This window comes from Syzygium oleosum, unplaced genomic scaffold (assembly GCF_021117445.2).
Source record: "Syzygium oleosum isolate NSW1041296 unplaced genomic scaffold, Sole_v2.1 Sole_v2.09, whole genome shotgun sequence".
Classification (NCBI taxonomy): domain Eukaryota; kingdom Viridiplantae; phylum Streptophyta; class Magnoliopsida; order Myrtales; family Myrtaceae; genus Syzygium; species Syzygium oleosum.
In genome coordinates, this window is record NW_026607493.1 from 9,076,090 (window position 1) to 9,101,677 (window position 25,588).

Below are 25,588 nucleotides of genomic sequence, written 5' to 3' on the forward strand. Positions count from 1 at the left end.
TTGCGGCATTATCAAAACCAATTGAAAAAATTTTGTTAAGCAAATAATATTCTTCTAAAACTTGCCTAATTAGTCTATAAATATTATTTGCCGTATGATGATCATCGAAAACTCTAAATGCAATAACTCTTTTTTGAATAGTCATTCGTCATCTATCCAATGACATGTTATGCCCATGTAAGAATGATTTTGCCAATGATCACTCCAAATATCACTACCTATATGCACGCATCCATTAAATTGCATAAAAAGTTTTGTAAATCATTTTTTCCATTTTTGTAAAGATCTTTAATTACTCGTTTAGTTGTATTTCTAGAAACACGTTTTGCTTGTGGAGCACATGCTTTTGTACAAATTCATTAAAACCAAATCTTTCTCCAAAATTAAATGCTAAATGCTCAACGGAAATAAATTTGCCTAATTCTTCCTTATAAGTTTTTTCATTAAAACGAAATAAAGGGGAAGTGTTAGGATTGACGTACCAGAAATTTGTTGTTGCCCGATATCGATTCCGTTTAGTTGGATGTTTGCTCATAAGATGTCGTTTAAATGTTCCATATCCTCATCCACTGTATATTTATATATTTTTCCACAATATTTACAAATTATATCATACCTTTTTTGACCGATATCAAACCTTTCCATTTTCGTGAAGTGATTCCAAATGTCGGATGTAAATTCTTCCGCTTCCTTTGTTGTAGATATTTCAGCAGGAGGATGAAAACTTTCTTGCGTCGGGACGCGCTCCACATCGTGAAAAATGTTGATTTCATCATCTTGAAAATCTGCATATTCACGAGGATCAAAAGAATGATGGGATTCCGTCGCGATATTCTTACCTTTGTTGGCACTCGACTTCCACTTGCCATTTTTCGAATGGATTAGAGAATTGAGCGGATTAATTGGGAGAATTAAGAAAGAATTGCGTGGATTGAGAAAATTGAGAGAATTTCGGAGAATTTGAGAGAATTTGAGTATTGAGAAAATTTGAGACTTGAGAGAAGAGAATTGGAAGAATTTGAGAGAATTGTGTGTGTATTGTGAGAATTTGAGAGAATTTATAGGAAAAAAATAGAAGAAAATTTAGAATTAAAAAAATAAAACATAACCGTTGCAAAATTGCAACGGTTATGTGTTTTTTTTTTTTTTTTTTTTATTATCAAAATGCCCGTTGGGGCGTAGCCGTTGCCCCAACGGGCCGCAAGCTAGCGGCGCGGCAGGGCTGCACGTCTGCGAGAGCCTGCTTTCGCAAATAAATCTTTTTTTTTTTTTTGTTGGGCCGTCCGTTGGCCGTTCTCCTGCGGTGCAGGGGCATAGCTGCACGTGGCGCCCGTGGCCACCTCTACTGAGTTACGCCTAAGTTGAACCTTCTCTTTCTGCTACTTGCCACTCTGAAGAAAAGGAAGAATTACTCATTTAGGGCGCTTCACTCTCGAGAAGTGCTTGAATTAAAAGACAGGTTTTTGGTGACAACACTCGGAGATATCAAAAGTGATAGTAGCAATCCATAGAGACAATAAGGTCTAGGTGAGACCAATGCAGGTGAAGAAGGGTTTGCGAAAGGGCGTTGAATGGAAAAAGGAGAAGCTGCTTGACCAAGAGGCAGAGGAGCCGCATGAAGATTACAACCCTTCACGAGAAGTAGGCCTCATGGCGAAGCACCTACATTGCAATCTTTATTGCTTAGCACTTCACTTTTTTTTTGGTTTGTTTTACTTTAACTCTCAACTTACTTTCAAACTTTTGCCCTACCTCTTGCAGGTATGGGAATCGAAACCTACATCTAAAAACTACCCGTCCCCAACCCTAGCCCCCTAAGAAAGTGGGGATTTGAACTCCCCATCTCTCCCTTTTCAAGTAAGAAGGGTGGCCACCGTGGCAAATCCCAGTGGTTTCTTTGCCCTTCACTTAGTTGCTTTGGCTCGTAACTCATTTCATTATTATTTAATACGATAGCTCTAAGCATGCATTGCCATTCAATGCCCTTGCCCTTAATTTCGTAACAATCGCTCTAATAGAATCCTGTATTTAATAAGGTGTTGTTGGATTAAGATGAAGATTTAAAAAAAAAAAAATCACACGGCTTAAATGCGAGCCAGTAAATGCGCTAAGTAAAACGTGATTGCACGGGTTTCAACATTTATGTAGCTCGAAAACGCTTACCCTAAATAATCCGATCGAGTTAATGTAATTATTAACTAATTCTGCATTTTTGTATCTATTCTGCTAAATTCCAAAGGAACATCCGTGTGAAGATTTCAATGGAACCTAACAATTTCGGAAAGAAAAAGAATAAAATGAAATCTGCACTTTCTTTTTTTTTTATTATTTCGGATCGGTAAATGTAGCCTACGCTCACGGAGATAAAGAACAATATTCACTTATATAAACACCAGAATTGCCAATTGACAGAAACAAATACAAATTGCTTCCGATTTATTTATTTATTTTTTAGTTTTTATAGCGCCGGGTTTTTTAAGCTAATAAACACACTGAAGAAATTCCAAAAGGCACATAAATATTACAATTTAGAATTTACGAAAAGTCAAACCAAAGAAGCATTTCATTTTCCGCTTTTATTTCGCAGAACCCAAAATCCAGCGCCCCCCCTTCAGATCTTTGTTCGACGCTGTCCGAAAACGCAGCGTTATTGGACTCGCACCAGCGGGGCGCTAGTGCGATGTATGTTGCTAGGGAGGCCGCGTCAGCAGGCGGGAGCCCACCCATCACCATCGCGAAAACTATTTTTATTGCCCAAAAAAATGAAAAAATACAAAAAGGAAAAGGAAAAGTCAGAAACTCGCGTTACAGGGGCCGAACCGTAAATAATCAGAGGGGGGGCGAGGTCATTTTGGTAAAAACCGGGCGGGGGCCCTACATATGTCTCCCCCTCGTGCGATCGCTGCGAGGGGTCTGAAAAAACCGAGCGAGCGAAGCAGAGGTGTTTCCGTTATCCTATCTCTCTCTCTAACCCCCAATCTCTCTCTACAAATTTTCCTCTCTCTCTCTCTCTCTCCTTCTCCGTCCGTGCGCGAAGCGAACTAGGGTTTCCTGCCGAGGATCGATTCCAGCCGAGAGGAGCGGCCATGGTTTCCGATTCGATCACCAATGCCTCCGCCAATTCGGCGCCGAACGCCAGGGATTTCGCCAAGAAGAAGAGGGTACGTCTCCCGGTTTCCGCCTCGAAACGTTCTTGCCCCGTTCGTCTTTCCCGGCAATGTGTGGTGGGGAAGGCGTGGGATGGCTCGATTTGGGTTTCCTGCTTGGTTTTTTCTATATTTTTTTTTCCTTTGGTGAGAATCTTCGATTGCATGTGCGCAGGCCAACAGGTCGGCGAAGCTGAAGCAGTGCAAGCTCGACGCCCGTCGCGAGCAGTGGCTTTCTCAGGGTACGCGTTCGATTCTTCCCTTGCGCTGATAATCGGGGTCCCTTCCTTTTCGTTGCTGATGATTGCGCGTGTCGATGTTGTTGTTGTTTTCGGTGCGTTTTGTCTGGAATTTTTGTGGATGATCTGCTTTCCTTTTGTTGATTTTGGTGCTGCTGTGGTGAATAATCCAGTCAAGAATAAGGAGAGCAGGGAGGATTGGAAAGGCGAGAATGGGCAGCGGAGCGGGAGCGGCCAGTCGCTGGAGAATCTAGGGATGAGGAGGCGGAGAGATGACGAGAACGGATCTGTCCACCAGGACAGCGATTCCGAGTCTCCGTCGATCAGTCCGATCGGCCTCACCGGTGTGTTGAGCGGCAATAATTCGAGCGGCAATTGTACCGGTAGCAGCAGCAGCTGTAGCAGCGGTAGCAGCATCGGGTGCTTCTCCGGGAGTACTACTGAAGAAGAGGAGGGAGGGGATGATGGGTGCTTGGACGATTGGGAAGCCGTGGCTGATGCCTTAGCTGCCGATGAAAAGCCCCAGAATCCGCCTTTTGATCCTCCTCCGGAGGGCGAAACGGTTGGCGGATTGCAGTCTCGAGGAGTGCGCGAGAAGGAGTCGGCGGCTCCAGATAATTCTCCAGATAATTCGCGGCCTGAGTGCGTTAGAAGGCCTCCGAGAACTGCCACTGCGAACAACCGAGCGTGGAGGCCTGACGATGCTTTTCGCCCCCAGAGTCTGCCCAATTTGTCTAAGCAGTACAGTTTCCCCGACACAAACCGGCATTACGGAAGTGGAGCCATCCCTTGGGGGTGTAACAAGGCTATATCCGTGCCCTCGTCATGCCCCATATGCTTTGAGGATTTGGACAAGACAGACTCTAGCTTCTTGCCGTGCCTGTGTGGGTTCAGGCTCTGCCTTTTCTGCCACAAGAGGATCCTCGAGGAAGACGGACGCTGCCCTGGTTGCAGAAAACCATATGAACATGAGTGCATCAAGGCAGAGCCAAGTTTGCTTGAAGGGAGTCAGGCGTTCCGGCTGACTCGCTCTTACAGCATGATAACCAGGACATAGGTTGTCTACGTTGCAAAGAGTTCTGTATGTCTGGTCTCTCTCTTTTTGACGTGTGTGGAGGGTCTTACTCGTTTTGATGGAGTTATATGTGATCATAGGACAATGTTTTACAGCACCTGATTTGAACTGTTTCTCTGATGAATCTGGTTCTGAACAGTGTGGAATCTTAGCCAATGTAGAGAACTCCTGTTGCTATGTGAATAGATAAATGGTATAGAAATTTACTATTGAGAAAGAATAAGATCACGAGTTATCCTTGTTAATTTTCTCGTGCCCTCTTAGACCAGCTTAATAACAGAAATTGTGTAGCTCGGTCTTGGCTTTCATCTTGTCTTTTCTATGCTGCATAAAACTCAAATACATTCATCCAATGAGTGGACTGCCCTGCTGTAATATGTCCTTATAAGTTGTTCTGAAATTGGATATATGAGTTATATCTCCAAGGTTTATCTGGTTAATTTTTTTACTTGTATATGTGATGAGTTTCCTGGCTAACAAAGTAATCAAATGGCAAATGACCCTTCTCAAGCGAGAATTTTAAGTATTGAAGAACATCTTCCTGCTAACCAGTCACAAATGCTTTGACACAATTTGGGGGTTGAGGGCAGTATCTGGACTTGCTTTTTGAGGCTTACACAGAAGTTGGTCTGGAGGGAAATATTCCGGAAAACAAGCAGAGAAGTTATCATCAAGTATTCTGTATGTATCAATGTGTATGATTGTGGACATGATCTCAGATTTTTTCCTTCTTCTAACTTTTACTTAATTTGGACTCGATTACCCCAAGATATTCTGGAACTTGGTTTTGTTTGATCTTTATGCCTATACTGCACCAAGGAATACATATAGTTCTAGACTTGCTCTTAGGGAGATCTGTTCATCTGTTGTTGTGAAGTTGGATGAATATGATAAAGGAGGGCAAGGCTCCTCGCTGCCATCATACTTGATGACATCGCTGCTTGCTTTCTGTGCTGGCGCTATTTGTTGACAAATGATTCTTCGTGAGGTGGGGTATTATACAGATCCTAAGCTTTGAAATAAAATTCTTTGTGGTGAATCTGATCATGTTTGAACTTCCTGATGGTATTAAAACCAGGCAAGGTATCCAAAGTGAACTGGATTTCTTTCTTTGAGATAATTTGTCAGCTAATCGACCTTTTCTTTTTGATGTGCCTGACTAGAGAAATTCGTGATCTCTAAGTTTGAAAGTCTAGACTTTCTTGCCATTTTAAGAGAATTTTGTAAGCCCAAATAAGAAAGTAATATATTCACCTACATAGATTATGTTTCAAGTTCAAAGGTTAATTTTTATGAGAAAATATAAAATGCTTTCTGTTGATCAATTTAGCTTCAGTTTGTAAAAATGCAGAAGCCAAACCCAAATCGGATTGATCGGTTTTGTCTTTTCTTCAATTAACCCATAAACTGAAATCTGAGTTTTGAGGATTGGGTCTTTTTTGGCTCGGTTTAAATTTATTTTTCATGCACCTGCCTTATTGATTTAACTTCAGCTTGGAAATATGCAAAACAAAAACATATTAGATTAACTCGTTCAATTTTTTCTTAGATTAAGTCAAATGAGTAAGAAAAAACCCTGAGTGTGGGATATCATGTTTGGGTTTTTGTTTTCGTTTTTGTTTTTTTATTCAAGCACCTAGTTTATGTTGTTCTGCTATAACATTGGAAATGAATTTTAGCCTAGCAAGTTGTGCCTAGGAGTGTTGAACCTCTTCTAGAGTATGTTGTTAAGAAGCATATTCATCGTTAATTGTTGCTGATGACATCAGTGGTTGCTTTATTTTGATGGTGCCATTAATTGGCGAAAGCGGCTCAACATGATGAGGTATTATGGACCCTTTGCTTCAAATAAACATGTTATGGCATGGTTGTCTTGAAACAATCCTGGCGGTTGATTTCAAACTTCGCTTGTACCTTCTTGTATCCTTTTCTTTTCTGTTTGGTGTTCGATTTTTGTGGGAGAGAGAGACCCTTCTTCACCTGTACAACTGCTAGGAAATGATCTATATGTTGTTCCCTTTGTTTAAGTTGATTTATCAAGCTACAATCAGGTGGATCTGGGAGAATTCTGGGGCTATTAATTTCTTGAGTTTGTTACATCCACCAGTGTGCATTTTTCTTAGTACTTCAATAAATTGAAGTGACTTCTCGTGGCATTATGCATCTCATAGTCATAGGTATCCTGGTGAAAGAACTTCAACTTTGTTATCAGCTTCTTTCAGTGGTAATTGCGTGTGCATGTGATTAGTGATGACTTTGTTGCTCTCAGGTCAAGAATCTATTCTATTCTACCATATAGATTAATGTATGTATTAAATTTATGACGCTATCATTGAATGCTCTTCAAGTATCTGTTGGTTGATTGTCTTTAACATAGGATGTCTAGGTGGAGTAGGTTTAGCTTAACTGGATTCTTTGGGTGAACAGTGTATACCTTCTACAATGTGCCTTTCAAGTAGGTTGCATTAGATTAGGAATGCTGATTTTCAGATGGAATTCCGTAGTGGTTTGTGATGGTAGCATGTAACTCTTTTCTGTCTTGATTATGATTAGTTGCATCGCCTTTTCAAGACGAGACGCCCAGTCAGAGTCTTTTGCTGTTTTATTGTTGATATCACGTTCCGAGTGCTAGCGATTATGTAATATGCTGGTTGGGCAGAGGTGCATGTAATTAACTTCCACTTTTTTTACATTAATTTTCAGAAAACAGAGTGTCATGGCATAAATAGGTGAGACAAGGCTTGGGTGGTGTTGTTGCTGCTGCTGTTGTATTTTGAGGTTCTGGCCGGTCATGAATATACAGGATATTTAAAACTAGATTGCCCTCCCCACTTACCATAAATTTGTACACACACACACACACACTCAGAGTTGAACTTACAACTACCTCTGGTGATCCATCCCCTCTGCGACCGGGCAGAAGGCCTGGTGGTCAAGACTGAAGTTTGTGTAGTTTACTAGAAGGTAAGTCGTATCTTATCAGAAGTTCTACGATGAAGTGGCAGAGTTCTGATTTGACAGCTAGAGACTGTTTTTATTTTAGTCTCTTCTCTAATTTGCAATCTTTGTCAGTTACTAGTATACTTATGGATAAGCTAGATGTATCATGGCCCAACGTGTATCTATTCATTTGGTTTGAACAGTATTGTCTGGAGCTATCTGTATTATGTAAATCGTGAAAATTACATCAGACTTGTGTTCTATAAGATCGACCCTTAAGATCTTTGTAAAGAGCATGCGCATTCTCAAGTGTGAACAGATTTTTCCTGGAGGCAAAATCACATCTGATGAAAGGTTCGAAATGTCATGAAATAATTGTAGGAGGCAGTTCATGTTTCTCCTTATAGGACCAGTGTTTCAGCTGGAAGTATGTAAATCAGCCTATGCAAGTGAAAAATTCTACACCGCTCTTGTTACCATGTTGAGATACAATTATGGCGGTTGGCCCAGTGGTCAGGGATGGGTGGGGGTTTTGGACATGTAGCTTAGGGTTGAGGGGTTGACCCTTGAGAAAGACGAAAAAAAAATTATTGAAATCCATTTGTGAACTTTGTTTGTATGGACTTTTTATGCATTTCTAATTGTAATTACTTGTTTGGGTGGAGTTTCGCCATAATTCAATCACTGTATTGTAAATAATAAGCTTTGGGTATCTAGCTGGTGCTTTGAAGCTATTGATTTGGCTCCTTGTTCAACAATGTAGTCGATTTGGCTTAAATGTTGCAGTTACTTAAGAGGTTGATAGAGGATGCAGGAATTGGTGGCCAGATTGCCTTTACTTTAGGAATTACTCTAGCTCTGAAGAACATGACTATTTACATTTTTTGTAGTAATTGAAGTTCAGGTAAGCAAATGGGAACTGTACTTTCATTCAATAAGGTTGGAAATATCTAATGTCATACAAAGAGGTGGTTTTTCTGTTTTCCTTTTTCGGTTTCTTTCCGGAGTGAACAATCTTAAGCACTGATTTTTAAGCTGGAAGTTCAGGTAGTATGTCTTTTGTAACCGATTCTCGAGTCTGCCTTTATTTCATCATCCTCACTTCCTTGCATGTGCTTATGCATTTGGACATGTGGAGATGTGGCGTTTTCTTGTTCTTTCAATGGGCAAACTTTTTTCCTTGAGCTTAGGATTCGCTCTAAAGATTTTGCTGTGCCTTTTTTCTCCTCTCTTCCCTTGTACATCAATGTTTTGCCTGTTCTTTCCTGTCTCTTGTCAATTAAAAAATGGTTTTTTCTCCATTTCATGGTGTGGACTTAGCTGACACAGTTAATACAGAGGAAGTTTTTCATTCGGGTAGTCTTTCACAACCAATTAGAGAAGACGTGCTATCTGATTTTACAGCGATGCTATTGGTTAGTTGAGCAATCAGTTTGTCTTTTTCTCTATATTGCGTAGTCTAATAATCCAAGGAGTTCCACATGGCTTATCTTCACTGGAGCAATTTTATCGATTCTTTCATCTTTTTTCCTTTTGCGTGTTTGGGATCTTCAGGGACATGAAGAAGACTTCAGGGGTTCTCTCCTGTTTTTTGAAGGGTAATTTATTTCATTGAAGACATATATTGTACAGAGAAAATCAACTCAAAACGGGAAGGACTCCTCTTTAGATGATGCCAGCCAGTTGCTGGGTCTGGCTTTTCAAGCAAATTTGCAGCAGTAAGGAATTTTCAGCTTCGAATGAGTTCTTTGATGCAGGAATTTGCCTTATGGTTGTCAGGGAGAGTATGCCACCACTTAACGAGTGTGCTCTTTTCTAAGAATACATCCTTCTCCACCTCCTTTTTATCATCCCATTTTCTCAGGTTCTTCTCCAAAGTCAAAACCCTGTACTCTATTTCTTTCCATGGTTTCTTGTTAGTAATTGCATTGAGCTCCTCCACCTCAGCCCAAAAGCAGGATTCACCACTCGAATCTTTCTCCAATTGCTCAGCATGTTCTCGCCATCTTTGTGGATACTGATACCGTCTTGGCCTTCCTTTGGTCATGTAAGGACCTGCATCTTCATTCTTTAAGTGTCGATAGTAGTTGGCTATATCTATTGGCTCCACAAGTCGGCGAAATTGCGTGCCGAGCTCCACCCATTCTTCATCTACCTCAAATTTATCTGGGAGCTGCTCTTGTCTTATCATTTCGATAATCTCGTCCCACAGAGCTGCCAGTTCAAGTCTCTTCACGTTGACCTTGAAGTCTTCCTCCTCCTTTTGCATCTTGAAAGCATCGTAATATCCCATGCCCATGCCATCATTCTCGCTTGTGGTCCGATAGTCGCTTAATGCTTTCAGAGCTGTCTTTATGGTCTCCTTCTTGGGTACAATTGTATTCTGGTTATTCACTTTCTGCTTCTCCAACACTCCAGCGGCGCGAAGGCACAGCCTTGCCGGTATGCACTATAATCAAGAAATTATATATTGTAAATATTTGATTTTTTTTCTTAACAAATTAATGATTATCAGCAAAATAAAATTTATTTTCCATAGAAAATCTTTGGACTAGATAAAATATCGACTATACCAGGCTAAGGTCACTTAGTGTAGCACCAATATTTGTAGTATTGTCTGAGCTGAGAGGTAATTCCGGGAGGTTCTCCAAACAAACTACGGTGTGCATGGCCAATCTTTTTTCTAATGTATCTTTATATGTCCAATGCGCCTTCAAGCTTGCCACTGCTGTGTCCTGAAGTACTGTTTCAGACTCGATCTGTAAAGAGTAAAACAACAATTGAAGAACCGCATCTGGGTTCTTCACGACCACCAACCTGCCTGTCTCAGTGCAAAAGACATACATACCGCATGGTCTGTAAGGGCTTAGCTTGATAAATCTAGACATGGTGTCAAATAAGGTATGTTTGCTTTCCGTCAGTGCGCAAGCTGCCTGGCTTGCAACACATGATGCAGTCTTCATCACATTCCCAAATAACAAAGCCACTTTTGCTTCGTCGGCTTTGTGATGCGGGTTGAAGAAAGGGGGAATTTCTTGCAGCAACTCTGTCGTGGAAGAGCGAGGAGCGAGCAGAATCCTGGGAACGATGTCGTGTTTCGTAACGAAGTGGACAAAGCAATCGGACCAACCCTCACGCTGGACAGCATGGCAAAAGGTGCAGTCAGCGGTAAGTGGGGATCCGAATGTTAAACAGAGAGGACGGGAAGTCTGCGTCTCGTTTGATCTTCCGTACTCCTCAAGAAACCACACAGTCGCGTATATTGCGATCGGACCGCCCGATGAATGGCCTGCAAATACTATTTGATTTTTCTTCTTCACCGCCTTTGTCACCTGACAATCAAACACAAATCCAGGTTTATTTCCGACTCTTCATTTTTTGCTGCGATACTCGATCAATGATGAACATCCCTTTTATTGCAAAGGGTAGGTCGACAGAGAGATTTAAACTGAACCATCATCTATGCTATTGTTGTTATCTAATAACGAACCCTTGGAGAGAGGGTTCTTTAAATTCCAACCAATTGGAGACTATACGTATAAAAAAGGGATAAGACAAACCCCATAGAGTCATATATACTCGACTAGCTAATCCCCCAAATGGTAAATTGCAAACTGAAGCAAATCAGATCGGGCATTTTACGTGATCTATATACATAAATCTTTGTCCCATACTATGACTTGAGGGAAGAGTTTCAATTATAGAGGGTGTGTGGCTGTGAGCAAATTACTTTTGCAAGCTCTTGTTTCTGATCTATGGTGTTCCAGTGAGAGTTTCCATGAACTGAACGGGACAAGGTACGGCAACGCCTTGAACCCGAAAGTAGGAACTGCTCGAGTTTTCTGCTCTTCAAATGAAACTTGGAAAACTCAAGAAATGGCCTTAAAAAATGCTGTCTTAGAAATACTACGGACTCTTCGACGTATTGAAACAACGGCGGGAACAGAGCATCATTCGGGATTCAAGAATTACCTCCGCGCGGAACGTTCCACTTCCATCATCCAGAATACGCAGGAATCTCGCCATGAATGCCTCGTTGACCACGGCGTCCACATCCTTGCTGATGCTCTTGAGAGATCGGAACTTTTTAGTGTCGATCTTGGTCTCTCCGAAAGGCTTGGCTTCGCTGTCTCCGGCGAACCAGTCAGTCAGAGACCATGATCCAGGGAAGGCCACGACGACCTGCGAAGGGCTATTGGGAATCTTCCCTTCGACGAGGCACGGCTTCCCTGGGCTCTTATGAGCTTCGATGGATACAGATAATGCTTTCTTGATCACTTCCGCTTTGATGCCAAGCTCTCTCTCCATGGTCTTCATGTAAATGTCTATGCACTTCTATGTGAGCTTTCTCTCTGCAAAATTTGCTTGTTGAGATGCCGGCGATTGGTAGTTGTGGGCAATGGAGCGCTCTTTATTGACTCGAATTATCATTGACTTGTCTCAGATGAGGGTTGGGTCAATGATAGGAAAGACAAGCACCTACTTCTCTTTGTAATTAGTAAATACAAGTTGGATAGAGAAATTATTGTAATAGGACTATTCGTTTTCTGGTTGGAGACATCAGGGCGAGTCGTGTGGGAGTGGCAATCAACTTTTGTCAAAAGTTGGGGATTGCCTTTCTTTTCCAAGCTAAAAAAATACCAAAATAAATGAAATACGTATATATGATTTCATATGACTTTAGGTGTTCAGCTTTTGACAAAAGTCATGCTTCAAATCCAAAAATAAAAAGAAAGAAAAATGAAAGTAATAATCAAGACATAAGAAGGTGTTTAACGTGACGAATACATCGTGAGACAATGATAAATTGTGCAACCGACCAATCAAAAGTAAGATGCATACATACACGGAGCTAAATATTATGAGATTCGTAATACGCGAGCAATTATGATCAGTCGGCTACACAACATCGTCACTGCCACATGAAGGAGGTCGTCACATAAGATATCTTCTCCTGACGCGGGATAATTGTGGTTCTGCTTGGAAACATCAGGTGAGGTCAAGCGGGAATAGGTGATCACCTGTTGTTAACCAGTATCTGTTGGCTTTGTACTTTAACTTAAGAAAGAAAACGTTGGGGATTGCCTTCTTGAATAACTTAAAATACCGATTTTTACTTTGAAATGATTTGGTATAGCAAATATTTGTATGCTTTCAAAAAACTTAGGTGTTCCCCCTTTGATAAAAGTCATGTTCCAACTCTCCATTGAAAAAAGGAAAGAAAATAAAAGGTAAAATTTAAAGTCATGTTTTCAAATTAATTAGTATCGCCTCAAGCATCAACATAGTCTGGTCCAAACATGTGTATTCTTCGACACAAATAGATAGTAAGTCTTCCACGAGGGGATGACCAATAGAATTCGTCAGGTCAACGGGAAATTGCCAGGAAACATCTCGGGTTAGACAAGTTGTCTTGCACTAACTTTCTCTTTTGATGAACGTGCGAAGCAATCTTAGAACCTACAAAGCAATGGGATTCATTATCGCATGACAATTAGTTGAATGGACGACGGCATCAACAACGTCACTCCTATGATGACAAGTTTGTACTCCAATTTCATGGCTATGGGCCTATGCGATCCAATTGGGGCTAATCTTGATTGGTGCAAGCACCTAGCTTATGATGCTCTGGTGGTATATAAGCTTAGCGAGTTGTCCCGGATATGTTCAACCTCTTCTAGAGCACGTTGTTACGAAGCATATTCTTTGTCAATTGCTGCGGATGACATCAGTGGTTGCTTTCCTTATGATGGTGCACTTAATTGGCGAAAGAGGCTCAACAGGATGAGGTGGTATCATGGACCCTTTGCTTCAAATATACATGTTATGTCGCGGTTGTCTTGAAACAATCCTGGCGGTTGACTTAAAACTTCGCATGTGTTTTCTTGTGTCCTTTTCTTTTTGGTGTTCGATTTTTTGTGGGAGAGAGAGAACCTTCTTCACCTGTACAACTGCTAGGAAATGATCTCCACGTTGTTCCCTTGTTTTAAACTTGATTTATTAGTCTCCAATGAGGTGGTCTGGGAGAATTCTGGGGCTATTACTTTCTCGACTTTGTTTCGTGCATCGGTGTGCATAAGTCTTAGTACTCCAACTTCCGCCATTTTATTGCTGATGTCACATTCTGAGTGCTAGCAATCTGGTTGGTCAGAGTTGCGTGTAATTAACTGCCACTTTTTCAAATTAATTGACAAAAAATAGAGTGTCGTGGCTTAAAAAGGCGAGACAAGGCTTGGGTATTGTCGCTGCTGCTGCTGCGGCTGATGTACATTAAGGGTGCGAATGGTAACCATTTTGCTCCGAAATCAAATCTTACTAGAAATCAATTTCGAAATTTTTTGCTGAAATTGATTTGGAAAAAATCTGTTTGGTAAAACATGACTAATTCTACCTCAGAAATTGATTTCGGGCAATCTGTTTTGATTTGTTGATTTTTTTGCACCTAAAAAAATTTAAATTTTACTCAAAGTGGGTGGCCACATGTATTATAAGCCATTACAGTAAAGTTTTGAAATTTTTGATTTTTTAAATTTTTTTGGGCATCTAAAAAAATTTAAATTTCACTCAAAGTGAGTGGCCACAGATATTCTAAGCCATTTTGTGAAGTTTTGAATTATTTTATTATTTTATTTTTTTTGGGCACCTAAAAAAATTTAAATTTTACTCAAAGTGGGTGGTTACGGATATTCTAAGCGTCATTCGTGAAGTTTTGAAATTTTTTTATTTTTATTTTATTTTTTGGGCACCTCAAAAAATTTAAATTTCACTCAAAGTGGGTGGCCACAGGTATTTTAAGCCATTTTGTGAAGTTTTGAAATTTTTTATTTTTTTATTATTTTTCTTTTTTTTTTTTGCACCTCAAAAAATTTAAATTTCATTCAAAGTAGGTGTACGGGTATTTTAAGCCATTTTGTGAAGTTTTGAAATTTTTGATTTTTTTTGGGCACCTCAAAAAATTTAAATTTCACTTAAAGTGGGTGGCTACATTGTTTTAAACTATTCTGTGAAGTTTTGAAATTTTTGATTTTTTTTATTTTTTAAAAAAAAATTCACCAAATTTCATATTTTCCCGAAATCTGACTTTTTTTTATTTTCTGGAAATTTTTATGAATTTTTCAAAATTTTTATTCCGGAATGCATTCCATGCGCACCCTAAGGGTCTGGCCAATCATGAATGTACAAAATATCTAAAACAAGATAGCCTTCCCCATAAGTGATATGTAAATATACACACATTTGGAGTTGAACCTAGCACCTACCTCTTAAGTGATCCATCCCACCTGCCCCCGGACTGGAGGCCTGGCGGTCAAGACTCGGGAATGTGTAGTTTACTAAAAGGTAAGTCATATCTTTTCGGAAGTCATCCACAATGAAGATGCATAGTTGCGACTTGATTGTTAGAGGCTGTCTTTTGTTTAGTTTCTTCTGTAATTTGCACTCTTTGTTGGTTTCTTACGTACTTTGGATAGGCCAATGTAGCATGGCTAACGTGCATCCATTCATTTGTTTTCAACAGCATTGTCTGAAGCCATCTGTTTTATGTAAATTGTGAAAATGTCGTCAGACTTATGTTCCGTAAGATCAACCCTGAAGATCTTTTTAAAGAGCATGCACATTCTGAAGTGTGAAATGATTTTTTCTAGTGGCAAAATCACATCTGATGAAGGTTCGACATGTCACGGAACAATTATAGGAGGAGGCTCATGTTTCTTGTCATAGGACCAGTATTTCAGCTGGAAGTATGTAAAAGAAGTGCTTCAAGTGAAAAATTCTACACTTCTCTTATTAACATGTTGGGACATGCAGTTTAGGGTTGAGGGTTTGAACCCAGGAGAAGGATGAAAGAAAAATGATTGAAATCCATCTGTGAACTTTTGTTTGTATGGACTTTATGCATTTCTAATCGTATATACTTGTTTGGATGGAGTTTCCCCATAATTCAATCTCTGTATGGTAAATAATAAGCTTTAAGTATCTAGCTGTGCTCTAAAGCTATTGGTTTGGTTCCGTGCTCAGCAATGTATCGATCTGGCTTGTAGTTGCAGTTACTTAAGAGGTTGATAGAGTGATACTGGAATTGGTGGCCAAATTTGCCTGTACTTCAGGAATTACTCTAGCTTGGAAGCACATCTATGCACATGTTTGGTAGAATTGATCTTCAGGCAAGCATATGGGAAATTTACTTTTATTCAGTAAAGCTGGATGTATCACACCTGACTCCAGCAAGAATAGAGGGATGATACAGCCTCAAATACAAACCAACTTATTTACTAGAAGGTAAGTCTTACATTTTCAGTAGTCCTCTGCAATGAAGTTGTGTGGTTGTGATTTGACAGTCAAGAGGCTGTCATTTATTTAGTTTCTTCTCTAATTTGCGTTCTTTGTTTGTTACTAATATAATTTGGATAGGCCAGATGTGGCATGGCTAACGTGTATCCATTCATTTAGTATGAACAACATTGTCTGAAGCTATACATATTATGTGAATCGCAAAAGTAAGATCAGACTTATGTTCCTTAAGATCAACCCTTAAGATCTTCCTAAAGAGAGCATGCGCTTTCTCAAGTGTGAACAGATTATTTCTAGAGGCATAATCACATCAAGGTGAAAGATTCAAAATGTCACAGGACAATTGTAGGAGGCGATTCATAATTTTCCTCATAGGACCTGTATTTCATCTGGAAGTATGTAAGACGGGTTCTTCAAGTGAAAAATTCTATACCGCTCTCATTACTATGTGGAGATACAATTATGGCAGTTGGCCTAGTGGTCGCGGGGAGTTGGGGGTTGGGACTTGTAGCTTAGGGTTGAGGGGTCGACCCCTCGAGAAAGACGAAAGAAAAATTATCGAAATCCATTTGTGAATCTTTGTTTGTATGGACTTTATGCACTTCTAATCGTATATACTTGTTTGGATGGAGTTTCCTCATAATTCAATCTCTGTATTGTAAATGATAAGATTTGGTTATCTGGCTGGTGCTCTGAAGCTATTGGTTTGGTCCCTTGTTCAACAATGTAGTCGATCTGGCTTAAATGTATGCAGTCACTTAAGAGGTTGATGGAGTGATGCGAGAATTGGTGGCCAGATTTGCCTCTATTTTAGGAATGACTCTGGCTTTGAAGCACATGACTATGCACATGTTTGGTAGTAATTGAAGTTCAGGTAAGCATATGGGAAATGTACTTTCATTCAGTAAGGCCGGATGTATCTAATGCCATACAAAGAGGTGTTTTCTGTTTTTTTTATATTTCTTTTTTTGGTTACTTTCCGGAGTGAACAATCTTATGCACCGTTCTTTAAGCTGGAAGTTCAGGGGGTGCATCTTTTGTGATTGAGTCTCGATTCTCTGCCTCTCTTTCATCATTATCACTTCCTTGCACGTGCTTATGCATTTGGACATGTGCAGATGTGGCGTTTTCTTGTTCTTACAATAGGCAAACCGTATTTCTTGCGCTTAGGATTCCCTCAGGTCTTTGCCATGCCTTTGTCCTCCTTTCTTATCTTGTACAGCAATGTTTTGCCTATTCCTTTCGTCTCTCCTTGGCAATTCAAAAATGTTTTTGGCTCCATTTTGTGCGGTGGACTTAGCTTATAGACACTAATACATAGGAAGCTGATGTCTTTTAGATGCAAAACTCTGGCTAGTTTGCATTGAGGTACTGTTGACAACCAAATAGAGAAGGCATACTAATTGATTTTACAGCAATGCTATTGGTTGGTTCTGCAATCAGTTTTAGTCTTTTCTCTATATTGCAGAGTCTAATAAGAAACAAGGAGTTCTACATGGTTTGATAATGTATGTATCATTCGAATCAGCTCTTCACTGGAGCAATTCTATCGTTTCTTCCATCTTTTATCCTTTTGTGTGTTTAGGATCTTCAGGGACGTGAAGAAGACTTCAGAGGTTCTCTCTTGTTTTTTGAAGGGTGATTTATTTCATTGGCGACATTTCTTTTACAGAGACAATCAACTGAAAAGGAGTACGACCCTCTTTGCATGATGCCAGCCAGTTGCTGGGTCTGGCTTTTCAAACTACTTTTCAGCAGCAAGCGGAATTTTCAGCTTGGCATGTATTTTTGATGCAGGACTTTAGCTTACGGTCTGTTAAAATATGATCCATTTTACTAGAGTTATCAAGAATAATCTTTACAAATATTTTGTTCATAGAAGTAGTTGGAGATAGAGATAGAAAGGAGCCCACGTCATTGTGTGCAGAAGAATCCAAGAAATAATCTCTATCAAGTGACTTTGGATAATAGTCGAAGAGTGTGGATTAAATGGAGAACGCAGTCTATGCATCTACCACTTTCATAAGAGTATGTCGGTGAAGAAAGCTTATAAATATGCATATCCCCAAACACAAACGTTTTACAAACATTAAGGGTATTTTGCTACATTGAGAAATAGCAATACAAGTCTCACTCAACAGGTGGTATCGGAAGTATGCCGTGCAACTCAGCATGGTCTTTGCAGAGAGCTTGCCACCACTCAACGAGTGTGCTCTTTTTTAAGAACACATCACTCTCCACCTCCTTATTTTCGTACCACTTTTTAAGACGGGCCCCCAAATCCAAGACGTCCTTACTCATTTTTTCCCATGGTTTATTTTTCAGCTCCTCCACCTTGGCCCAAAAGAAGGATTCACCCGATGAATCTGCTTGTAAATGCTCTGCGTGTTCTCGCCATTTTTGTGTAAATCTGTACCGACTTGGCCTACTTCCTTCCTTCATGTAAGGACCTGCCACATCATCCCTGGAGTGTCGATAGTAGTTGGCTATGTCTATTGGCTCCACAAGTCGGCGAAACCGCGTGCCAAGAACCACCCATTTTTCATCTGCCTCAAATCCATCCCGGAGCTGCTCCTGTCTCAGCAATTCGACGATCTCGTCCCAAATAGCTGCCAGTTCAAGTCTCTTTACGTTAGCCTTGAAGTCTTCCTCCTTCTTTTGCAATTTGAAAGCATCGTAATATCCCACGCCGTCCTGCTCGCTCGCGGTCCGGTACTTTTCTAATGCGACGAGGGCTTTCTCTATGTCGCCCATCTTGCCTTCCATCCTTCTCTGGTTATCCAGTTTCTTCTTCTCCAACTCTCCAGCGGCACGAAGGCACAGCTTCGCCGGTGCGAACTATAATCACAAAATCATATGTTGTGAAATATTCAATTATCTTTTTTTAATAATGCAAAAGATTATTAAGGAACTATACAGTTCATTTTTCATATAAAATCCTTGGAGCAGATAAAAATATCGACTATACCAGGTTAAGGTCATTTAGTGCGGCATCATCTGAGCTGAGAGGCAATTCTCGGAGGTTCTCCAAACAAACAACACTGTGCGGGGCCAAGCTTTTGTTTAATGCATCTTCATATGCCCAATGTGCCCTTAAGCTTCCCTCTGCCGTCTTCTGAAGCTCTGTTACGGAGTCAATCTGTAAAGAGTAAAACAACATTTGAAGAACCGCATCCGGGTTCTTCACGACTACCAACCTGCCAGTCTCGGTGCAAAAGACATACTTCCCGCATGGTCGGTAAGGGCTTAGCTTGACGAATCTAGACATGGTGTCAAATAAGGTATGTTTACTTCCCGTTAGTTCACAAGCTGCATGGCTTGTGACACATGATGCATTCTTCATCACATTCGAAAAAAGGGAAGCCAAGTTGTCAATTGAAACGGGCTCGTGATGCGGTTCAGAGGAAGAGACAATTTCTTTTAGCAACTCTGTTGCGGAAGAGCGAGGAGACAGTAAAATCCTGGGAACGATGTCGAGTTTCGTAACAAAGTGGACAAAGCAATCGGACCAACCCTCACGCTGGACGGCATGGCAAAAGGTGCGGTCGGTGGTCAGTGGGGATCCGAATGTCAAACAGAGAGGACGGGGAGGAGTCTGCTTCTTATTTGATCTTACGTACTCCTCAAGGAACCAAACGGTCGCGCATATTGCGATTGGACCGCCCGATGAATGGCCTGCAAATATTATTTGCTTATTCTTGTCCACCGCCTTTGTCACCTGAAAATCAAAGACAAATCCAGGTTTGTTTCCGACTCTTCATTTTTTGCTTTGATACTCGGTCAATGATGAACATCCCTTCTATTGCTAAGGGTAGGTCAAGAGAGATTTAATCTGAACCATCTATGCTATTGTTGTTATCTAATCGCGAACACTTGGAGAGAGGGTTCTCTAAATTCCAATTAACGGAGCCTATGTGCATGGAAAAGTCTAGACAAACCCCATAGTCATATATACTCGACTAGCTAATGACCCCCCAAACGGTAAATTGCAAACTGAAGCAAACCAGATCGTCCATGTTACGTGATCTATATACCTAAATCTTCTGTCAGATACTATGACTTGAGGAAGAGTATAGAACTGGATGAGAGTTTCAATGGTAGAGGGTGTGCGGCTGTGAGCAAATACTTGCGCAAGCTCTAGTTTCGGATCTATGGTGTTCCGGTGAGAGTTTCTATGGACTGAACTCGACACGGTAAGGAACGCCTAGAAGCCAAAAGTGGGCACCACTCAAGTTTTCTGCTCTTCAAATGAAACTTGGAAAACTCTAAAAATGGCCTTAAAAAATGCTGTCTGAGAAATACTACGGACTCTTCGACCAATTGAAACAACGCCAGAAACAGAGCATCATTCGGGATTCAAGAATACCTCCGCGCGGAACTTTCCACTTTCATCGTTCAGAATACGTAGGAATCTTGCCATGAATGCGCCGTTGACCGTGGCGACCACATCCTTGCCGATGCTCTTGAGAGATGGGAACATTTTAGTGTCGACCTTGGTCTCTCCGAAAGGCTTGGCTGTGCTGTCTCCGGCGAGCCAGTCATCCAGAGACCGTGATATTGGGAAGGCCACGATGACCTGCGAGGGGCTATTGGGAATCTTCCAATTGACGAGACACAGCTTCTCAGGGCTCTTATGAGCTGTGATGGATACTGATAAGGCTTTGTTGATCACTTCCGCTTTGATGCCAAGATCTCTCTCCATGGTCTGCGTGTAAATGTCTATGTTCTTCTACGTGAGCTTTCTCTCTGCAAAAATTTGCTAGTTGACTTTGGTTAGCTGGGGGACGAAAGACGTATAGGCCAGATGGAATAGGGAGAGATGCAGGTGATGGGCGTTCTGGGCAATGGAGCGCTGTTAATTGACTCGAACCATCGTCGACTTGTCTTGGATGAGGACTTGGTCAATAGAGGAAAGACAAGCATATTCTTTTCTTTCTAATTAGTAAGTACAAGTAACTTCTGTAATGGGAGTTAAGTTATCTCTTGGGTAGGCTTGAGACAATTCGTTTTTTGGGTTAGAGACATTAAGGCGGGGTCACCGAGTGGGAATCACCTTTTTTTTTTTAAATTTTTTGGAGATTGGCTCTCTTTCCCAACCTAAAAATACCAAGAAAAGTGAAAAATGCATAGATGATTTCTTATATGGTTTTAGGTGTACGTCTTTTGATAAAAGTCGTATTTCAAATTCAAAACTGAAAAGAAAGGAAATAGGAAACATGCTTTCAAAATAGGCAATTGCACATGGAGCTAAGTATTATGAGATACACGCGAACAGTGGTGATCCATTGGTTACACAACGTCGTCACTACCAATGATATTTTTTCCTGACGTGGGATATATTGGGTTATGGTTGGAGATATTAGACGGGGTCAAGCGGGACCCTGTAGGTTTCCAGTTAGTTAGGGTATTATAAAAATCCGACCCGACCCATTGACACTCGTAAGCGGGAGGAGAAAATCACCGACTAGTGTTTGTTGGTTTTACTCTTTTAACTTAAAAACCAACTTGTTGGGGATTGCCTTATTTTAATAACTCAAAATACCGGTTTTTTTTTTTTAAAAAATGATTTCATACAGCGAATATGCTTTAAAAAAATTTAGGTGTTCGACCTTTCAAAGTCGTCGTAAAGAAAATTAAAAGTAAAATGCCAAGTCGATTTTTGGAATTCATAAGTATCCCATCAACACAATCTGGCCCCCACGTGTATTCTTCAATACAGAAGTCTTCCACCAGGGGACGACCAATAGAATTTGACAGGTCAATGAGATATTGCCAGGAAACTTCTCGGGTTGGACAAATTGTCCTGCACTAACTTTTTCTCTTTTGATGAACGTGCGAAGCAATGTTAGAACGTGCGAAGCAAAGGGATACATTATCGCATGACAATTAGTTGAATGGACGACAGCATCAAGAACGTCACTCCCATGATGACAAGTTTGTACTCCAATTTCATGGCCATGGGCCTATGCGATCCAATTGGGGCTAATCATGATTGGTGTAAGCACCTAGCTTATGATGCTGATGTCCAACCTCTTCGAGAGCATGTTGTTACCAAAGCAAATTCTTTGCCAATTGCAGCTGATGAGATCAGCGGTGGTTTTCCTTTTGATGGTGCACTTAACTGGCAAAAGAGGCTTAACATGATGAGTTATTATAGACCTTTTGCTTCAAATACACATGTTATGTCAAGGTTGTCTTGAATCAATCCTGGCGGTTGGTTTCAAACTGCGCATGTGTTTTCTTGTGTCCTTTGCTTTTTTTTGTCTGGCGTTCGTATTTTGTAACTAAATCTCGAGTCTCTGCCTCACTTTCGTCATCCTCACTTCCTTGCACGTGCTTATGCCATCTGGAGCTTCGGCAAACTGTATTTCTTGAGTTATGCCTTTTTTCTCCTCTCTTCCTCTTGCATATCGATGTTGGAATAAGTGCACTAAAATTTTTAAAATTTGTCATAAAAGTGCAATTAAGTCATATAACTTTTAAATAGTGCAATCAAGTCCTAAAACTTGTCACGAAAGTGCAATCGAGTCTTAAAACTTTCAAAAAGTGCAATCAACGGAAGAACTTGATTAGATCGATTTGATAAGTTTTAGAACTCGATTGTACTTTTTGAAAGTTTTAGAACTCAATTGTAATTTCGTGACAAGTTTTAGGACTCAATTGAACCTTTTAAAAGTTTTAGGACGCACTTTCACGACTAGTTTTAGGACTTCTAAAACACTCACCCCATCAATGTTTTGCCCGTTCTTTTCTGTCTCTGCTTGGCAATTCAAAAATGTTTTTGTGTCCATTTCGTGGGGTGGACTTAGCTGACACATCTATAAATAGAAAGTTGAAGTCTTTAATGCAAAACTCTGGCTAGTTTACATTCAGGTACTCTTTGACAACCAATTATTATGTTATCTGATTTTACAGCGATGCTATTGCTTAGTTATGCAATCAGTTTTGGTCTTTGTGTCTATATTGCAGAGACTAACAAGAATACGAAGGAGTTCTGCATGGCCCATCTTCTCTGGAGCAATTTAATCGATTCTTTCATCTTTTTTCCTTTTTTGTGTTTATGATCCTCGGGGACATGAAGAGGACTTCAGAGTTTCTCTCCTGTCTTTTGAAGGGCAGTTTATGTTGCACAAAATGTGCTCTCTGTTGTTAGAGAGAATGTGCTCTCAAATGTAGAAGAACAAGATAAGATTGATCTGGAAATGCACTTGTCACATTCTCAAAAACGAGAAGAGTACATAGCTCTTTTTAAACAACGAAAACTGAATTGCACTAACTTAGTAACTGACAAAAACCACTACACCACTAACTAGCAACAAAATAGGAACTGAAAACAACAAACTCCTACTATCTTTTTGACTAAGTAAAACAAAAACAACCAGCTAACAGACCAGAACAAAAATGACCGAAAATGGTCCTTAAGACATAACCAACATACTCCTCTTTGGCTTAAGGAGCAGAACACATTCCAGCCTTCTTCTTCAGTAACTCAAGTCTGCTTGCTTGCAGTGGCTTAGTAAACACATCGGCCACCTGATCTTCTGTCTTGCAATAGAGTAGCTTCACTTCACCTTCTTGTTGCACTTCCCTCAGATAGTAGAACTTGATCTTGAAATGCTTGGTTCTCCCGTGAAAGACAGGGTTTTGAGATATGGCTAGTGCAGCTTGGTTGTCCACAAGTATCTCGGTTGGTCCTTCAACTTCCATTTCCGGATCCCGCATCGCTTTCTCACCATATTGCATGATTGGTCGCGCGAAGAGCCGCTAGAAACTCGCCTGCGTGGGTCGAACAACCACTTCTTGTTTCTTTGAGCTCCAGGTGAAACATGCAGATCCCAAAGTAAAACAAAAACCACTTGTACTCCTCATATCCTCGACTGAACCAGCCCAATCACTATCAGCAAAGCCTTGCAACCTGCAATTGTCCACTTCAGTAAACTTGACACCAAATGACTGAGTGCCTTTCAAGTATCTAATCACTCTTTTTGCAGCTACCAAGTGTTCTTCACCAGCACAACTTAGGAATCTTGAAAGCACACCTACTGCATACAGGATATTTGGTCTTGTTGCAGTTAGATACATCAAGCAACCGACTAAACTTCTGTAAAAACCTTCATCAGCAGGCTCAGCTCCTTCAGTCTTCTGCAGCTTCTCCTTTAGATTCATAGGAGTGTTCACACTTCTACATTCCATCTCAAACCTCTTTAAGATCTCTCTTAGATATCTTCTTTGATAGATGAATACCTCGCCTTTCCTCTGCTGCACCTCCATTCCCAAAAAGAAGGACATTAGTCCAAGATCAGTCATTTCAAACTGCTTCATCAGCCCTCTCTTTAGTTCTGCAATCTGCTCTTCACAATCACCAGTAACCAAAAGATCATCAACATAAAGAGAGACAATAGTTACACCTTCCACACCCTTCTTCACATATAGAGTCACTTCACTCAAACTTTTTTTAAACCCAAGTTCTTGCAGATGCTTATCAATTTTACTATACCAGGCTCTTGGAGCCTGCTTCAAGCCATACAAGGCTTTCCTCAACTTGTACACGTAATCTTCCTTGCCTCTAACTACAAAGCCATCAGGCTGCTCAACATATATCTCCTCCACTAGCTCTCCATTCAAGAAGGCTGACTTCACATCCAGCTGAAATACTTGCCAGCCCTTTTGTGCAGCAACTGCTAGCAGCATTCTTATGGTATCCAACCTTGCCACTGGAGCAAAGGTTTCAGAGTAGTCTACCCCCCATACTTGCGCATAGCCTTTGACAACAAGTCTTGCTTTGTACTTATGTATTGAGCCATCAGGATTCAACTTTGTCCTGAATACCCACTTCATTCCAATCACCTTTCTGCTTCTGGGCCTCTCAACTAGATCCCATGTCTGGTTTTTTTCAATCATTCTGATTTCTTCTTCCATTGCAAAGACACCATTTCACATCTTTACTTGCTTCCTTATAGCTAGCTGGTTCAAGCATAGCCGTATTGCATCTCTCATAGATTTCAAGAAGAGATCTAGTGCCTCTCGCAGAACATGATCAATTAGATCCTCGACTTCCACTTCATTTGGTTCAACCCGCAATGGCACTACCTCCTCATTTGCCACCTTCCACTGCACGGCCCCACTTCTTATCTTCCATAAAACTCACATCTCTACACACCACAACCTGGTTGCTAGCAGGATGATAAACTCTATAAGCCTTAGATTGCAAACTATACCCCACAAAGATACATGCTTTTCCTCTTGGATCAAGCTTATCTCTCTTAACAGAAGGAACCAGTGAATAGCAAATGCAGCCAAACACTTTCAGGTTACTCACCTTAGGCTTATATCCATGCCATGCTTCAAATGGTGTCTGTTTGTTGAGAGCTTTAGTGGGCAGTCTGTTCAGAAGGAAGACTGCAGTGTTGGCAGCCTCAGCCCAGAACTTCTTAGGGAGTTCTTTCTCGTGTAGCATGCATCTGGCCATCTCCATGATACTTCTGTTCTTCCTTTCACTCACTCCATTTTGCTGTGGAGTGTATGGCACAGTGAGCTGGTGCTTGATCCCTGCATCATCACATATAGTCCTGAAACTGCCTGAGGTGTATTCTCCTCCATTGTCTGACCTAATTGTCTTGATATTACAGCCACTCTCCTTCTCTACTTCTCTTTTGAACCTCAAAAAAATCTCATTAACTTCAGCCTTATTCTTCATGAAGTACACCCAACACATTCTAGTGCAGTCATCTATGAAAGTGATGAGGTATTTGCTGCCGTTCAGTGATTCTTCTGGCATTGGACCACACACATCTGTGTGGATTAGTTGCAGCTTTTCACTGGCCCTCCAATTTGACCTCTTGAAAGGAATCCTCACTTGCTTGCCTTGTAAACATGCTCTACAGCCAGTTACTTCCTTC

The 25,588-nt window shown here is 40.7% G+C and overlaps 3 protein-coding genes across 4 annotated transcripts; 1 reads left to right on the top strand and 2 right to left on the bottom strand.

Annotated features, from left to right (window-relative positions):
- The first annotated feature begins 2,890 nt into the window (after positions 1 to 2,890).
- On the top strand, positions 2,891 to 4,705 carry LOC115692554 (uncharacterized). The gene is made up of 3 exons (XM_030619442.2): positions 2,891 to 3,161; positions 3,322 to 3,388; positions 3,559 to 4,705. Exons 1-3 carry the CDS (start codon positions 3,087 to 3,089, stop codon positions 4,440 to 4,442), a joined length of 1,026 nt encoding a protein of 341 aa, XP_030475302.2. The 5' UTR covers positions 2,891 to 3,086; the 3' UTR covers positions 4,443 to 4,705.
- A 4,294-nt stretch (positions 4,706 to 8,999) lies between these two features.
- LOC115692544 (protein EDS1L-like) lies at positions 9,000 to 11,909 on the bottom strand. 2 transcript variants are annotated; one of them, XM_056314536.1, is made up of 4 exons: positions 11,373 to 11,909; positions 10,249 to 10,732; positions 9,974 to 10,143; positions 9,000 to 9,849 (listed from the first exon to the last, which is right to left on the bottom strand). In XM_056314536.1, the coding sequence occupies exons 1-4, from the start codon at positions 11,715 to 11,717 to the stop codon at positions 9,130 to 9,132; spliced, it is 1,719 nt and encodes a 572-aa protein (XP_056170511.1). In that variant the 5' UTR covers positions 11,718 to 11,909; the 3' UTR covers positions 9,000 to 9,129. The 2 variants fall into 2 exon arrangements, with proteins under 2 accessions (XP_056170511.1, XP_030475292.2); XM_030619432.2 differs by having other exon boundaries at positions 9,974 to 10,732.
- Positions 11,910 to 17,630: 5,721 nt separating this feature from the next.
- On the bottom strand, positions 17,631 to 20,567 carry LOC130138947 (protein EDS1L-like). The gene is made up of 3 exons (XM_056314629.1): positions 20,056 to 20,567; positions 18,658 to 19,407; positions 17,631 to 18,527 (listed from the first exon to the last, which is right to left on the bottom strand). Exons 1-3 carry the CDS (start codon positions 20,389 to 20,391, stop codon positions 17,820 to 17,822), a joined length of 1,794 nt encoding a protein of 597 aa, XP_056170604.1. The 5' UTR covers positions 20,392 to 20,567; the 3' UTR covers positions 17,631 to 17,819.
- Between the last annotated feature and the right edge of the window lie 5,021 nt (positions 20,568 to 25,588).